The sequence below is a fragment of the Micropterus dolomieu genome, linkage group LG16 (assembly GCF_021292245.1).
Source record: "Micropterus dolomieu isolate WLL.071019.BEF.003 ecotype Adirondacks linkage group LG16, ASM2129224v1, whole genome shotgun sequence".
Classification (NCBI taxonomy): Eukaryota; Metazoa; Chordata; class Actinopteri; order Centrarchiformes; family Centrarchidae; genus Micropterus; species Micropterus dolomieu.
The window spans coordinates 16,495,115-16,511,996 of NC_060165.1; the positions used below are offsets into that span (position 1 = coordinate 16,495,115).

Here is a 16,882-nt window from a genome sequence, read left to right on the forward strand (position 1 = left end):
AAATCCAGGTGTCAATTCCAAGCATGCTCTGAAGGTGTGATGGACGTCCACCAACAAATGGGAGAAACATTTGGCCATTTATCTCCCCCACCCCCTTCCTCAACTGCGGCTATCAGATAAGTGGAACACCACCTTGGGTCCATTTTGTTCATTTGTCTGGATTTGTATTGAGAAGTATATAACACAGAGGGCAATCGCAGAGTTTGTGGAGAAGAAAAATGTGGGAGTACAAGAATGTAAAGTAGAATGATTCTTAACAAAGACATATGGGATCGAATGGATTTGATTTAACCTACAGTTACATGTCTGTACACTGACTGTATCTTCTATCTGGTGTTGTATTTTTTATTTATTTGATTCTATTTTATTTTATTTCTTTGACTGTGACGCACTTTGTGACTCGTGTCTGTGAAAATGTTGCCACTTTGCTTACAATAAAGAAGAAATGTTTGCGTCAAGTGTTATGCAAGTCTACTCTGGACGTCTCATAACCTTTTGTTCAGATTTTCCAAAGCCTTATTCAGAGCTCAAGAGGTGCAGCTGAAATTCTTCTTCTTCTTAACCAGCGTCTGGGTTAAATGGCTGCCAGAGATCATTTTCACATTTTTCCACACATAGCTTCTCCTACTCTTTGAGATTTTTCCTCAAACAGCCAATCCAGCTTTAGTTTTGTTTGCACGCACTTTGGGGTGGTTGTTTAGAGGACAATTACCAGAATGCACTAGAAGGGGGTGGTTTGTAAAGTTAATAAACGGTAAAAAAAAAAAATGTGAAGGTAATATTAACAGCATACATTTCTTTACCTTTTTTTTGGTCTAATATTACTGTTCTTTGTTGCACCTGCTCTTGGTTAGGTAAAAGCAATTTTTTTTCTGCTTTACCAGACATTTACACGGATGACATCTTCAATTTATATGACGACCTGACTCCAGTCTGCTGAAGAAACCCCCCCTCCCTTTTTCCCTCTCTGTCTCTCCATCTACCCCTCTCTCTCTCTCCTCCCCCTCTCTCCTTCTTTCCCTTTGTGTTTTTCTCCAGAGACTACCAGTTTTTGAACAACACTGTTCTTACCTACTGGCCCTCAAGCCCACGCACACGAAGAGAGAGAACCCCAGGTAAGCTTGCATATGGAGGCATGGATTTGTGATTTCCTGTTTGATTATCCACTTTATTTCTGTTTTCCGGATGGGATTATCAGCTGTCACTGCTAGGCTTTTGGGCAGTGGCTAGTGCTGCAACAGAGAAGGCAGGAGTACCAGTGCATGGAACAAAATTAAGTGATACAAGATGATTTGCACATTGTTTCAGGAAAACCACCAGTGTATTAGCCTAGATGATACATGTTTATGTAGATCTACAGTGTATTCTGGGACTCTTTCTTAGATTTCAGTGACTTTAGACTTTGGAAAACATTCTACTGCACTTGGATCCAGTTTCTGTCTGCATTTTTCATGGGTCTGGAATTAATCATTCTGGTTTTGCATTGGCTGAAGGGTTGATTTTTTACAATCGTTATACCTAAACTAGCTATAGCTGTTTTTAGTTCCTTGTTCTATGTGCTTGCTTAATTATTTATAAAACTAACAAAGGAAATCATTTCTATTTATGTTTCACACATATGCAGACGATTGGTGTAATATTTATGTACGTACATAAATTGTGTAGTCTACTCTAATCTGTGTTGCATTATTGCTCCCATCACTGGTTTATGTAGAAATGTATCAAGCTGATTGATGAAGTGGTGCTGGAAGCAATGCAGTTTGTTTCAAACTACAGCTTTAATGATGTGGCTCGACACAGATAATTGAATAAAGGAATCTGGGACTCGTTGGTCTTCAACTGGTTGAACTGAACTCTTGACCAATTTATATTATAGTCTATAATACTGTGGGGAGTGGGTGTGGCAATATGGTATATGTGTGTATGTGTGCGTGTGTTGAGGTGGTGGTGGGGGGGAGGTCGTTTTTGTTTAATTTTTATTTTGTCCTTTGATTTTCTTTATTTTATTAATAAATCCTTGATGCATAATTGATCTGAACATTGAACTGAACTGAGTTATAATTTTGCCACCAGAATTCTAACTGTGACACAGGCTGTAAGAAAACAAATCAATTTATATTTCATGTCTGTAAAAAGTTATTAGTTTACTCTTGATCCCTCTAACCTTTCTATCTTATCCCCTGCCTCCCCTGTCCTTCTGTCTGCTGGATCCGCAGAAGCCATGTTTCCTTTCCGTCTACCCCTGTTGGCCATATTGGTCAGCGTCGCCCTGTGCCAGTATTATGACTACGACTACCAGCCACTAGGTTCCATGCTAGGACCCTCAGGGCCCAACTGTAATCAAGAATGCGATTGTCCAATCAACTTCCCCAGTGCCATGTATTGTGACAGCCGTAAGCTCAGGTTTGTTCCCATAGTCCCAACAGGGATCAAGTACCTGTACCTCCAGAACAACCAAATAGAAGAGATCAAGGCAGGTGTATTTGATAATGTTACTGATTCACTTCGCTGGCTGGTACTTGATGACAACCAGCTTACCAATGCTAAGATCGCAAAGGGCACAATCGACAAACTCACAGCCCTGGAGAAGCTGTTCTTCAACAACAACAACCTAACAGAGCCAGTTATTCCTCCCTCAAAATCCCTTGATGAGCTTAAGATCATGCACAACAAGTTGTCCAAGTTCCCCTCGGGACTTCTTACAGACAAGGAGAATTTGACCTCCATCAACCTTCAGCACAATCAGCTCACCTCTGAAGCCATAGCGGGGGCATTCAAAGGGCCGAAGAAGCTGCTGTCCCTGGATGTGAGCCACAACAAGCTGAAGAAGCTGCCAGCCGGAGTCCCAAGTTCACTGGAAATCCTCTATGCTGACTACAACGACATTGACAGTGTCGGAGCAGGCTACCTGAACAAGCTGCCCTCACTGCAATACCTGAGGATCTCCCACAACAAGCTGGTGGACTCCGGGCTCCCTGCTGGAGTGTTCAATGTTACATCGCTGGTGGAGCTGGACCTGTCTTTCAACAAACTGCAGTCCATCCCTGAGATCAACGAGCAGCTGGAGCAACTCTACCTTCAGGCCAACGAGATCAATAGTGAGTGGCAACTGTCAATCTTTACTTATTGGTATTTTATGATTCCAAATGTCTTAAAATTATGATTACATTTAGCATGTTTCACCAAAACACAGAAAGTATCCCTTACAAAAGTATTTGCAAAGTCTACTTTTTAAAATATTTTAAATTGTGTATTGTTTGCATCCATGTTTGCTAGCTTACAGTCTTCTTCTTTCACTGCCTATGCAGGGACATTGCCATGCTTCTATGTCTGTTATCGCCACCAGCCGTCGATCAGCAGAACAGCATGAAACCACATGCACCTAAAAACATTGCCCCATAGCATCACTAGTGGTCAAAAACTCCACAGAGTACCTTTGATCCCCAGTATATGGGGTTGAAAGGTATTTGATACATTTTGAGTGGTCTTTCTACCAATTTACATACATTTCCCTGTATTTTTGATTCTCTGCAGAGTTTGACCTGGCAAGTTTCTGCAAGTACGTTGGACCCCTCAACTATTCCCGTCTGAAGCATCTGCGTCTGGACGCCAACAACATCACACACAGCAGCATGCCCCCTGAGTCTTCCAACTGCCTGCGTCAAGCATCAGATATCATGTTTGAATAAGGACCTCCCCCAAATCTATGACCTTTCCATGACCCCCTTATCTACCACCATTGCACAACTCACCCCAAAGCCTTCTGGAAATAAATGGCTTAATATCTCTCCTTTCATAGTACTCACATGTCCTTGCACATAAGTAGTATGCAAATTTGGGGTACTGTAATGGCATCTTCATCAATTCAATATATATCTTGAGTAAATCAAGAGCTGGGCAAATTTGAAATACAATAGATGGCAAGTCAAGCTATCGACAATTATGCAAATCTTATTGCAATATGTTTTGCAAAATAACATAACAATATACAATATAACATGAAATCACATTGTTAAATTTATGAAGCACCAAAAAGTGTTAATATTTGGCTCTAGATATGAATGAATATTCTCATTGTTGAAATAAACATGAAGCAAAAAATAGAGGACGAAAAAAAAAAATATATATGTATATATATATATATATATATGTATATATATATAAAAGGAGAATGACCAAAAGTTCTATGAATAAAAAATTCATTCATAGAAAAACACACACTTTAAACATTCCAAATGTCCATTTGATTTTATTGAATACAGACACAATGGGATAAACAAGGTCTCCAATGTCTCAATTCAATCATCATTTTGTTGTCTGTCTTATGTTCCTGTGTTTAGCATGTATAATATAATTTGGGTACAATAATCCATTGCTGTGCAAAGGACCAGCAAATAAAGACTTTCAGTGTATAATGCCTGGTGTGAGAGATGATGAACAAATGTAAAAAAGCAGTTACACAGCAGTCACATTTTCAACATCTTGAATGAATTAAAGTGGTTTTAAGGAAAATACCAGTGTCATTCACTCGTGTCTGCCATTGCCTGCCTTCTTCACATACAATGGCTTGAAGCACGATGTGCCACTGATTGACTGAAAATGTATATACTCAGATAAGAAATTTCCATATCTTCTCAGAAATAGCTTCCCAACAAATAAGCAAGACGTATATGTTTTTGAAGTACTTGATGTTAAAAACAAGAATAAAAGGCACGTGATTAAAAGACAGAGGTATTATCCTTGAAATTTCTTTGCTGAGTTAAACCTTGAGATGATAGGATGATGTCTTCTTGAAATCACAAGTCACAATGTTTTACTTTACCTAATTCCTAGCTGTCCACTGTCATGTGCATTCCTGATTTGTATACAACATATGCATTACTTGCATGCAACCAATGGTACCATTCTTTGATAATAAACTACAGCTTTTGCAGTTAAGGTGCTTTCATTGTTACGTTGTTGTTTACCATGTTTGATAAATACTTTTTACCAATACGAAGTCAACTCGGCAGCAGTGTCATGTTAATTAGAATATCACATTTTGTTTGGGTAATTTTTCATTTCATCATGATTTCTTTTGTGGACTCAGTAACTGCTCTTGGATTTACTGTGAGGAAACCAAACACAGTTGAATAAACTATATTTCCAACATTTTTGTATGATATCGCTTTTTAAACCTGCTGTAATTAATTTATGGCATGTATGGAAACAAACTGATAAAGCCAGCTTATCTGACTCAGCATAAATATAAGTGTAGCAGGATTAAGGATTGCTTTCAAGATTGGTGACAGGAAAATTGTTTTTGTTAAATTTTATTTAATTTACCAACATTTTAACAAGGCATACTTTATAATGGTTTATCATTTGTAACTAAGGTTTTATTAATTATTAGTAGATCCTATATTAGTTCTTTATAAATCCATAGTTAGCCACCAATGAAGACAACTTTGGTGTTGCCAAATTGTAAAAAATAAAAATAAAACACTGGTGTAATAAACCATTACATACAGTGTTTATAAAGTATGCCTTATTTTAAAGTAGTACTTGTTAAAGTATGCTGTAAATGAAGTAACCTACTTTGGGCATTCACTGCAGATCTTTGCACTGACGTCACCCTAGGATACTAAGAATCGTATTGCTCTATACTGGTTCAAATCATACATTATAAAAATTAGAAACATATTTTAAAGTCTGTTTTTTACAACCAAGCTGAAGCAAACTGAAAAGAGCACACAAACAGAACAACATAAAATCTACTGTCAGTCTTGTCCACAGAGATATTACACAATATCAACCAGTATCAGATTTCACCTGAGCATTACGACATGATTAGTCGCACATTACTACTTACTCTGTGGAGTGAGCTGGCTTTTTTGGCAGCTAAGATCTTCCTTTCTGGCCTAAATCTTTGGTATGAAGTCATAATGTTTCCTGAGATTTACAAACGGGAAAAAAAACACTTTTGAAGATGAATGAAAGATTCATATATTTATTCTTGTTGGTGTGTTTCATACATATTGTTGACATTCATGGCCCACAAAAGTTCAAGGAGGCGTACATTGTGTTCTTCATCTGCACTGTATCCTATGTGTCTCAAGTCATTAATTAACTAGTGAAATAGAGAACCTATCATCTCTCTTCTGTCCTACTTTTCAATGTACTGTAGTTGCAGAGTGAAGCAAAAACTGCTGGTCCTGGAGGGATGCAGGGGTTGCAGGGTTTTGCTTAATACTGCAGCTTTAAGATATTTTCTGTGTAAATCTACCCTTCCAACTGTCTCAGACAGAAACCACAAATGTCCCATGACGGTTTAAAAGTATTTTATTTTCTCAGTAAAGCTTCCCTGTGGAGCTTCAATACAAACAGTTAAAGTTTCCTCAAGATAGCACTGTCCTAGTATACTGTTTCCAACAGGATAAATTTTAGGCTGCATATTTGGCCTGTCAGGGGACCCTCTGTGCGCTCGTTGCCACCACCTATGATCAAACGTGATAAAATTGTTGTCATTTAGCTAAAGATTTCAAGAATGGTTCATGCACGTTCATCAAAATGTTTTGCATCAGCATGGCTATTTTCCTGCAGAAAAAACCAAAGCTAAACATTTTTGCTCCACTGTTTGTTTTGCATCTCAATAGGTCACTTCGAAACACTAAGAGAGGAATAAGGAATCTAGGGAATTCTGTTCATGTTTTTCACCCATTCATGAGGGTGTCAGGGTCTTAGTCTTGTGATTAGAGGAGTCTGAAAAATTTCATGGTGTGCACAAAACAATGAAATCAAAAGGATACCATCCAATTTACGAGAAAGTAGGCTGAATAAATCTTTATCCATTGACAGATGTGGATTAGAGACAATACTGCTGTCCCATGTCTGTTAGTACGCTTAGCAGTTAATGTACAATCTGTATTTTGAATATTTGTAATCTTTATGAACATTTCACACTTATCCATAAAGCAGCTATACACAGCAAATTGGAGATTGTGTGTTGTGGATTTAACTGCAGCTCAAAACAAGATATTGAGTGTTGTATTATTTAGCCACTAAATTGGACCAAATTGTGCCCACATCATCGAGAAACAATCTTGATACGGTCAACGCCTAAAAATCTGCTATTCATTATCAGTTAATGTGTTCCAAAGAGAATCAGTGTCCATAAAGTCTGGACGCCACAGCAGACCATTCTCAAAATGCACAAGTTGTGTTCTTTTTGGAATCGTAAGATTTGACATAATGCAAATTATAGTCTGTTGCATCTTTTGCTCTCATCCATGCCTTCATTATATATAGCAAAAAACAATAAAGACAGATAACTGTCATCACAACTGGAGAAAAGAAAAAAACATGTTCCCTTGAAACTATACTTTATAATTTACATACTGACACCATGGATAATAATGTTTCATAGTCATTGTCTTTGGGTGTGTATTTGACAGTATCAATTGTACTTTTGCAGAGCAGTGAACTAACTGTAACAACGCCAATAATCCTGGCTGATGTGCACCACATGTGCCGGAGCTACTAGTTCCTTGTTAGAACAGACACGTTTTAAAGCTAGGTTTGTTGATTAGATACATGGCATTCATAGTTATTATGTAAATGGTTCCCAGATGTCACATTTGATTCCTGCTAGGTGTTTGTAAGTAGACCCAGCTGCAACATTCGGTTATAATTAAAATGTGACCCACTCATGTGAATAAAAGTCATTAGTAGTCTATAAGTAGGTCCTGGGAGGTAATTGAAATACCAAACACTACCCTATGTCATCCAATACAAGTCAGGAAGTATAAGTATTCACTCACTACCACTCATGCCACTAACATTACAACATGTAACATGTTTGTTTAAACAGCTTTTTTCACATTTCACATGTTTTTATATGGTCATTTGTACCGACTCCCAATCTAGGTCAATTTCCTCCTCTTCCTCCTGAGTTGCCCTTATTTAAATCCTTAGTGGATCTCCGGCGGCAGTGTCTAGACAATAAAGTCCTTTATAAAGCCTTAAGCTTCACATCCTCCTGCTTGAGACTGTAAGTGAAAGCATAATCATCTGTTGCAGGCTGGTAGCCCAACTCCAAAGATCATCATTGAGTCCAGACCATCTCCAGCTGTTCTATTTTCTAGTTTTATTTCACATTCTGTGTCCATCCAATGTCACCCTGATCTAGTCTCTAACTTTGCTCTAAAGATTTTCACTCAATTCACACTTCTCTCCTAATTGCTGTTGGATATTTCCCTTCCCTCTCTTATTACAAGCTCTCCCCCCATCTCTTGTAAATGTCTCTTTTTTTCCCCTTTGTCCCTAAAACTACAAGACATGGGCTCCGGATGTCCCATCAGATACGCATATAGCTGAGCTGAGAAACAGGGCAAGAAGAGTAGGAGTGACAGAAGGAAAAATACTGACAATGTTCCAAGGTTCTTCTTTGCAGTGAAAGTAAATTTGTGTCCTGCTCTTAATATCAAATAAAAGTCACAGTAATAAATGAATAAACTTGTTGAGCAGTAATGACCAAGTAACACCAACTTATGACTTTCTCACCAACTTCCACCGAGATGAAGGTTTGATTCCAGATAGCATGAACCTATGTGAAGCTCTGATTCAATAGTGACATGAACAATAACAAGGACCATGTGTATAGGTAAGTGGATGTTCAAAATTTGCAGACTCACGAATGTCAACCTCATGATGGCACTTGTAAATTCATCATCTGGAGTACCATGAATGTCTGTACCAAAATTCACGCCAATCCTTCCAGTTGATTTTGAGACTGGACCAAAGTGGTGGGCCGACCTTGTCAGTCGCAATGTTGGTTTCACACCAACATTGCCATCACTCAAGCAATGTTAGGCTGGAAAACAATGAGGAAAAACAACAAAACAGGAGTGCCCTTGCAGATATCCTTCAACTACAAAAGAAATCTTGGAAAAACAGGAGACAAGGCAGGTATTCTTACAGTTTTAATGTGCACATATGTAGTTTGATTTAGCACTTCGTGTTTGTGTTTGGATGTCTTTGGATAAATATTGGCAAACATCAAACTAAAAGTGCACACAAATACTAGCCGGATAAATGGTTGTCTATTGCGCCAGGTTTACTGGAATTACAGCTTTCCATGATATCTTACCTCTAGCCTCTAGAAACATCATAAAGTTTAACATTAACTTCCAAAGAAGTGGTTAACTGTAATTGTGGTCTGGGGCTACTGCTCTACCACAATAGACAGTGCTGTATTGTGAAGGTGTTTCTGGCAATGACCCCACATAAAAATACTCTATACTGACGTCAGTGAATAATAAATTATCAGTGATAGACATGATGGAAAAAACTACAAAAAGAACACTTGGGTTGTAAAAAAAAAAAAAAAGAAAAAAAAGGGGGCATTTTTCTGTAAAAACTTGGGTGTGAATGTCTGAGTGCAAACCCCTGTAAGCCCCTCTCTAACCTCACCTGACAGCCTAGTAAACACACCCCAAGGCCTGTGAGCTGGAATGACCCATAAAATGGTCATGCACCAATCCCCCAGAGTAATAGGCAAAGAGCAAATCCTCCATTGCAAACCAAATGGTTAAGTTTGGGCAGAGTGACAGCAATTTAACCCTCAACACCACACTGATGACTTCAATTTCTACCACAAAAAAAGACAAACAAAAGAGGCGGAAAAAACTGCTGGGCTGGCACAAAAGTAGGGAACACAAATTCTGAAAGGACATCCCAACTCCCACAGTCATCCTCCAACCAACAACACATGCTCGATCCACTTGGTTCAGCCGGTGCATGTCCAAGGTGCTGTCTTGGGGGAATCAAACTAACAGCAATACAAGTCTAACCGGGCTAGCTTGCAGCACTTACCACATCACATCCACTGACACAGCAGACAATCATCAAAGATAATCATTGGAAAAGCAGAGGAACCAAACCTCACCTGGCTGCATGCAGACCACTCACACCAGTTGGAGAAGCAGGTACAGATGATTTATCATTCTTAAGTAATAAAAAGTTTGAGAGAGGAGGAGTGAAAGTCTTGAACAAAGGTGCAGTGTATTTTTCGGATGGTTTACATCTGGTTCAGTTCATGTTGACATTTGATGTGGTGCACTATGCCACACAGGTAATATGTGTAAGTGGTGAAGTAACCTTGCAAATAATAAGAGGGCTTTGAAAGTGTTCTGATATAAATGTCTCAGTTGTTTCATGCAGTTTTGTTCCGGTTTTTGTTTCAGTCAATTTATTTTATGAGTTATTAAGTATATTAAGTATAAGTACTTAATGTTAATGCTTAATGTCATGATCACGATATAGCGTTGATTGATTGATGGGGATTTTTATAATCAATCAGTTTACAACAGTTCTGCAATTAAGCTTACACCTGGAAATTAATGAACTAAGATAAACCATTGTGGAAAATGACACACTTTTACTGCTAAACCTGTTTTTTCCACACAATGATTATCCATGAACACAGTTATTTTGTCAGCTCTGGATGGAGTAAGCCATGCAAACTCTTCCAAATGTTTGAAAGTCATGAAGTGGATTTTAGCAAAGCTATCAACGGGAAACAATCCCACAAAACCCATGCAGTGCAAATACAACCCGTTTTGTAATTAACATAGCTGGCTCAGAAACAAAGCTCCTGGCAGGAAATTAGCATTGCCATATTCCTCTGCATGTGTTTCTCCTTAGTCTGTCAGGAAGATTGTAGACAACATTTGTTTTGAGTAATATATGTTCCATTTTTCAGAGATCTGAGAAGCCCTGACTCACCAACAGTTTATAAATTTAATTGTAAATCCTGACACACATCAGAAATGACTATCGTGTTGTAATGACGATGGAAGGGAAACAAGCTGTTGTGTGTGCGAGTCAGTTTTAGACTATGTAACTATGATTCAATCTTCACACATCATTAATTGGATCTTTAAATACAATTAAATGCAATTAAAATAAATGAGTAGGATTTGCCATTTGCAGTTTGTAAACACAACATTTCAAGTTGGCCCAACCTCAACGACAACAGAAGCGCTTGCTGTGTCAGTTCTTCACTGTTGGGAAAAAGAACACAGTAACAGTAATTTAAGCTCTCGTATACGTACCAGCTCATTACAGACACTAGCACTGAGTCCCAGACAATCAGCTTACTAAGTTGGTTGGTAATGGCCATAACTTGTGTGTTAGACAGAAAATGATTCCAAGTTCAAACTCTGACAACAAACTGCTTTGTAATCTCAAAGACAGGATGTGTGTCTTTTTCAGTTTACTATGAGCTCAAAAAGCCATTATATGCCTTTTATTTATTTATTAATAAGGCACATCTGTAAATAACTACACATGCAGTCATTAAAAGAAAAGAACAGTTTGCAAAGAAGACAAGTCACTTTAAGCTAACCAACCAACAAGCCAAGCTTGTTTGGACAGTACAGTGGCTGATACAAACACATGTCCATTCACCTCGTTAGTAATTTGTCTTTGACGTACAGTTCCTATAAATGTTCTCAGGGCTAACGTCTGGATTTGTAATTGATCATACAAGATTACAAACATGTGTAAAAGAATGAGCTGTTCACAAACACACCTTGGCAAACACAGGATGAGGTCTAATGGGATAGCACGGCTGATCAGGGATAAGTGTTGCTCCTATCCTCACACAACTCCAATGGGATTATCCTGCTGCATTCAAGCCTTTGCCGTCATCACTGGAAATTAGCACAATCTCACGATGGCATGTTGAAAGGTCACCAATCCTGACACTAGCTAGCCTCTACAAAAACTGTAGCCTGGCCAGCGTGCAGTAAAATCCTCCCAGATTAAGTTTGACCTCCCTGCCATAACACCATTACATCTCATGTCTGCAGACAATGTTTTGTCCTTAAGTACAGTGCGTCATCTTTGTACAGGATGCTTTAGCAGTAGAACTCGACCAACGTGCCTTCCCTCCTAACAGTGTAAGCTGAGTCATCAAAATCCTTATAATTTACCATAAAAACAGAAATACATTAAATATCTAATAGTCAGTTACACTTACTGTACTGCATTAACTTTCTTGAGCACAGAATTTCAATCAGGTCTACCTTGAGAATACCCTCTATGCCAAATGCTGACTTAATTTTATCTTGTAGTTCCCGTAGGGTTTTCAACCAAACATTGAAGATGCTCCGCTTCCTCTCCAAAGTGTTTAGGAGTAAATTGATACCATTGACTTCACAGAGCTGCCTTCAACCTTCCTAAAGCCGTATCATCCTTAAACTATTTGAAATAAATTCAACTGTGGCCATAACGAGATCTGCATGCCTAGAAATAATGCTTAAATACACTGTGGCATTCAAATTGTGGTCAGGATTATGGTGCCAAAAACACCCTTTATATAATTCCTCCACCTCCACTAGTCTATCTGTTTGACATAAGGCAAGATGGTAAATGTATACATTTACCCAAAATCTGATTAGAAGATTATTCAGACCAGGACAACATCCTCCCATGTTAAAATAGCTGGATACACTTTTGAAGACAATGAACTGTACTTCATAATTATACTGAGCTGCATTTGTGTACTCTTTGTTTATCTCAAGATTCTCTGTTGACTCCAAACACTGTAAGACTTTACAATTTGCATTAAGCAGATAAATGAATCCTGACTGCACCATGGACAGCAGCAGTACAAAATTAGCACAAAGGTCAGCAAAGGACTCAAAGGGATTTGTGAGTGGAGTTAAAAAGAGATCAAGCATGCCAACCAAGGTCCGAAGGGTTGTACATGTAGAAGCCAGTAAACAAAGAACATGTAGGCTTGCATTAACCTGTTTCTAAGTGGGCCATGTCTCAAGTGCTGAAAAAGGCTTACCACACTATATACACCACCATGGGATCATGACCTTTGATCCTGGGAGAATCTGATTGGCCAAGAGAAGCTTTGGCGTCATCATGAGTGACAGGCTGGCACATGGTGAATGAAAAAACTAGTGGTACAAATACAGGGAAGTGAGAGGTGCAGCCTCATCATTTGGGACTACGCTAGATAACTCTGCTGAGGAAGGACATAGGCAAAAGGAAACTTACAGAGTTTAAGGTAAGCTGGGTATCTAGAAGGCAAAGAAACATACACCAGGATGACAAGTTTGGTAGATGTTTTTCTTGCAACTTTAGTGTTTGGGTTTTATCTTTATGGAAGCATGGATCACGCTTTTATCATTTGCACCACACGTCCTACCCCAAAGCTGGGTCAAGAAGCTTTTACCCCTGTATAGTGAGAAAGCAGGGGCACATATTTTCAAAACAGGTGTGCCAGCCTTGTCTTTGAAGTGTGCACATCTATGGAAACCCATGGCCTACCCGAAATGAGTTCCAGACATACATGGAGTGCATCAAGAATTTAAACAAGCACCAGATGGCAGCTGAGAGGAATCAAGTAGAAGCTTAAGAGATGGGTGGATACAAGATGGTAGAGCTGACTTCAGATTTTTTTCATTTCACCTCTCTTTTTTGTTTTTGCTCTTCTCATTGATTGTATCCCTCCTTTTGAATCTCACATTTTCTCCTTTACCCCTTTCAGTGGTTAGCACCAGGCCATCGGCCCTAACAGGGGGAGTTCTACTCATGCGAATCTCTGCAATGTATAGCTGAAATGTGAAAATGTGTTTTTGTATGCAATGGCATACAAACTGTATCAGCTGTACAAACCAAAACAAATGGACTTGCTTTGGAGATGTGTGGCAGGCTTAGCCAGATGCAACGCCTGATGAAGTGTGTGCATCTTAGACATGCATGTCTTTAAGTCTGAGTTTTAAGGTTGTCCTAATGCAATTAAAGTTGACCTGGCTCTGCATCCTTCTTTGGAGCTTTACCTGTCATTAGCAGGAAGGTATTGACCCATTATGAGCAGGTTACGGCGGCAGCCATTGGTATTTAATGATAATGACATTAGTGGTAGAGTTGGCGCCATATGCTTGTGGCTAATTTGGGCCAGAGTTTTAACAAGTGTGGATTTGTGAAGACTGCAGGTTCATTTGTATTTCATGCTAGCCATGTGATTTAACAGTATTTTAAGGGACTAAATGTTAGATATCTAGAGTGTAAAGAGCCTTACCAAGACTGTTGTTAATCAAGGAAACAGACACAAACTCAAATGCAGTTGTATAGGTCATCGGTTACAGTGTGATCCTAATTCCTCAAAGTCCCCAATCCTCTGCAAATTATAAAATGTTATCTGATCCTCTTTACCTTAGATGTTTAAAGCGTTCAGGCGTCTCTCTGCCTTATTATCTTAGGACCTATGTGACACTGTGCAGGATATTACATAGTTGTCTATAATACTGTTTCTCCCTTTCCATCATAGGTTGGGCACCAAAATGACACTTCTCCTGAGTCTTCTCTGCATCTTGTGCCTGGTTGGCCCAGTTCTCGGCCAGGACATGCCATATGAGGAATATATGGCCCAGATCCAAGCCTGCCCTAAAGAGTGTCGCTGCCCCCCCAGCTTCCCTCGTGCTGTCTACTGTGACAACAAAGGCCTGAAGAGCATCCCCAAAATCCCTCCATACACATGGTATCTCTACCTGCAGAACAATCTAATTGAAGTGCTGTCAGCAGATGCCCTGCGTAATGCCACATCACTGCGCTGGCTGAACATAAACCGCAACAAAATCACTAGTGAGGGAGTGGAAGAAGGTGTCCTAAGTGCAATGTCTCAACTGGCGCACCTCTACATGGATGACAACCTCTTGTCTTCTGTGCCATCTCCCCTGCCAGCCAGCCTGGAACATCTACGTCTGTCTCGCAATCGCATATCCAAGATCCCTGCTGGTGTCTTCATTGGTCTGGATAAGCTTAACCTCTTGGACCTCCAAGGGAACAAGCTGATGGATGATGCTGTAACTGAGGTGAGCCTAAAGGGTCTAAACAACCTGGTACAGATCAACCTAGCCAAGAACCAGTTGACTAGCATGCCTCTTGGCTTACCACCCACCACCACCCAGCTTTTCCTTGATGGCAACAACATTGAGAAGATCCCAGCGGGCTACTTCAAAGGTTTGCCAAAAATGGCATTTCTGAGGCTCAACCACAACAAGCTTGGTAGCAGTGGAGTTCCCAAAAATGTATTTAATGTCTCCAGCATGTTGGACTTGCAGCTGTCCCACAACCAGCTGACCGAAGTTCCCCTCATTCCCTCAGGCCTTGAACACCTTCACCTGGACCACAACAATATCAAAAGTAAGTCTGCAAGACATTTTCCCAATGCACCCACTACTTTTTATCTGATTGTAGTGATTCATGCATTGCATACAGTGTTTCTTTTATGCATCTCTAGAATAGGATTGTTTATCAGAGAGGGATTCTCTAATGTTATTGTCAGTCTTACAATGATTCCCTCTGTGTATTTACAGGTGTGAGTGGCTCCAATGTATGCCCTGTCGACATCGACACTGTGGACGACTCCATCAACGAAAGTGTTCCTAGACTGCGCTACCTCAGACTTGATGGCAATGAGATTAAACCACCAATTCCCAGGGATGTCATTCTGTGTTTCCGTCTCCTGAGGTCCATTGTCATCTAAAAATAACTATCAGCATCTTGTAGGCTAATTCTAATTTCCCACAAATTATGACCTGGTAATGTTGAAGCTGATCTGATCTGACATTTGTGCATCCATGCAACAAAAATGGTGACATGAGTAATATTTGCATGTTCAACTCAAACAGTTGACTCTAGTTAGCATCAACATTTGTGCTGTGAAGTTCATTTCAGTTCCAAAAGTCATTGATTTTTCAGTGGAATTTTAATAAAATCTAAAACAATGTACAAAATTGACAAGGAACTGATTACTTAGAAGTTTTATTGGGGTTGTAATATGTTGACCACGAGTTGTGCCTTATGTTGATATAAACATCTGCATGTACAATGAAAATCTGATTATAATTTAGCATGATGGTGATTTAGACAGATAGGACAACAATATGTATTTTTGGCATGTGAAGCTCTTTGAGAACTCATTGTCATTATGCTTCTTTGAGCAGGAGGCAAAGCCCATGAATGTGTAGGAAAAATATCACTTAAAAAATTTTTTTTTCTATTGTTTTCAGGAAAACCTTTGCTTTATATTTGTAGACTTGAAGCCAAATGAATGGTCTTGTGTTCTAGGTTTGTGGTCTTATTTCCTTTTTTAACTCTATAACTCTGTTCTACAACTATGCATATTTACTGTAGGTAATTTATTTTTATTTAATATTGGAGAAGAATAAGTAGAAATTTGACAGTCCTGTGAATATCCATGGCCAATATTCCTTAATGTTTTGTATACAAAAGAAATGTGAAAACTGTTTTTAAAAAATGCCAATACACTTTTTAATTCTGGTCATTATTTTTCTGAATAAACTGAGTATTTTATTTTAATTGTCTTCAATTTAAATAAAACTTCTGAAAAATAAACATGTGTCCCAGTGTAATTTTCTATAACTCTAGCACTTTACATTATTGTAACCTAAGTGTAAATGTTTGCCACAATAATAATGATAATATTTGTGGTAGCTTGCAATTTTCATTTGCATAAGATTTTGTTGAGTTTTTCCAACAAATGTTATTTATGATATATTGGATAAAAACTTTAGGGAACTATTCCATCACTACAAAGTGAACATACAGAAGATCATCATCCACAGCGAAGTACCACACACAAACCAAGAGCTCAGATTGGTGTGCAAAGTCAGTATTCAGTCTGTCTCTCTCGTAGATGTGACCACCTGGTCTCAATTTTTACAATTTCATTATATGCAAAAAAAATTGAAATCATTTGATCAGCACAAGCTCCAGATTTAACGCTACATGAATATAAAAATATACTATAAATATACTATACTACTACATGAATCCTTCTACAGAGTGGACCAGCTCT

At 38.8% G+C, this 16,882-nt stretch overlaps 2 protein-coding genes across 2 annotated transcripts; both read left to right on the forward strand.

Moving 5' to 3' along the window:
• Positions 1–981: 981 nt before the first annotated feature.
• Positions 982–5,149, forward strand: lum (lumican). Its single transcript, XM_046072016.1, has 3 exons — positions 982–1,115; positions 2,217–3,098; positions 3,535–5,149. The coding sequence occupies exons 2-3, from the start codon at positions 2,222–2,224 to the stop codon at positions 3,687–3,689; spliced, it is 1,032 nt and encodes a 343-aa protein (XP_045927972.1). The 5' UTR covers positions 982–1,115; positions 2,217–2,221; the 3' UTR covers positions 3,690–5,149.
• A 9,193-nt stretch (positions 5,150–14,342) lies between these two features.
• On the forward strand, positions 14,343–15,547 carry kera (keratocan). The gene is made up of 2 exons (XM_046072018.1): positions 14,343–15,204; positions 15,378–15,547. The coding sequence occupies exons 1-2, from the start codon at positions 14,343–14,345 to the stop codon at positions 15,545–15,547; spliced, it is 1,032 nt and encodes a 343-aa protein (XP_045927974.1).
• Positions 15,548–16,882: the final 1,335 nt, after the last annotated feature.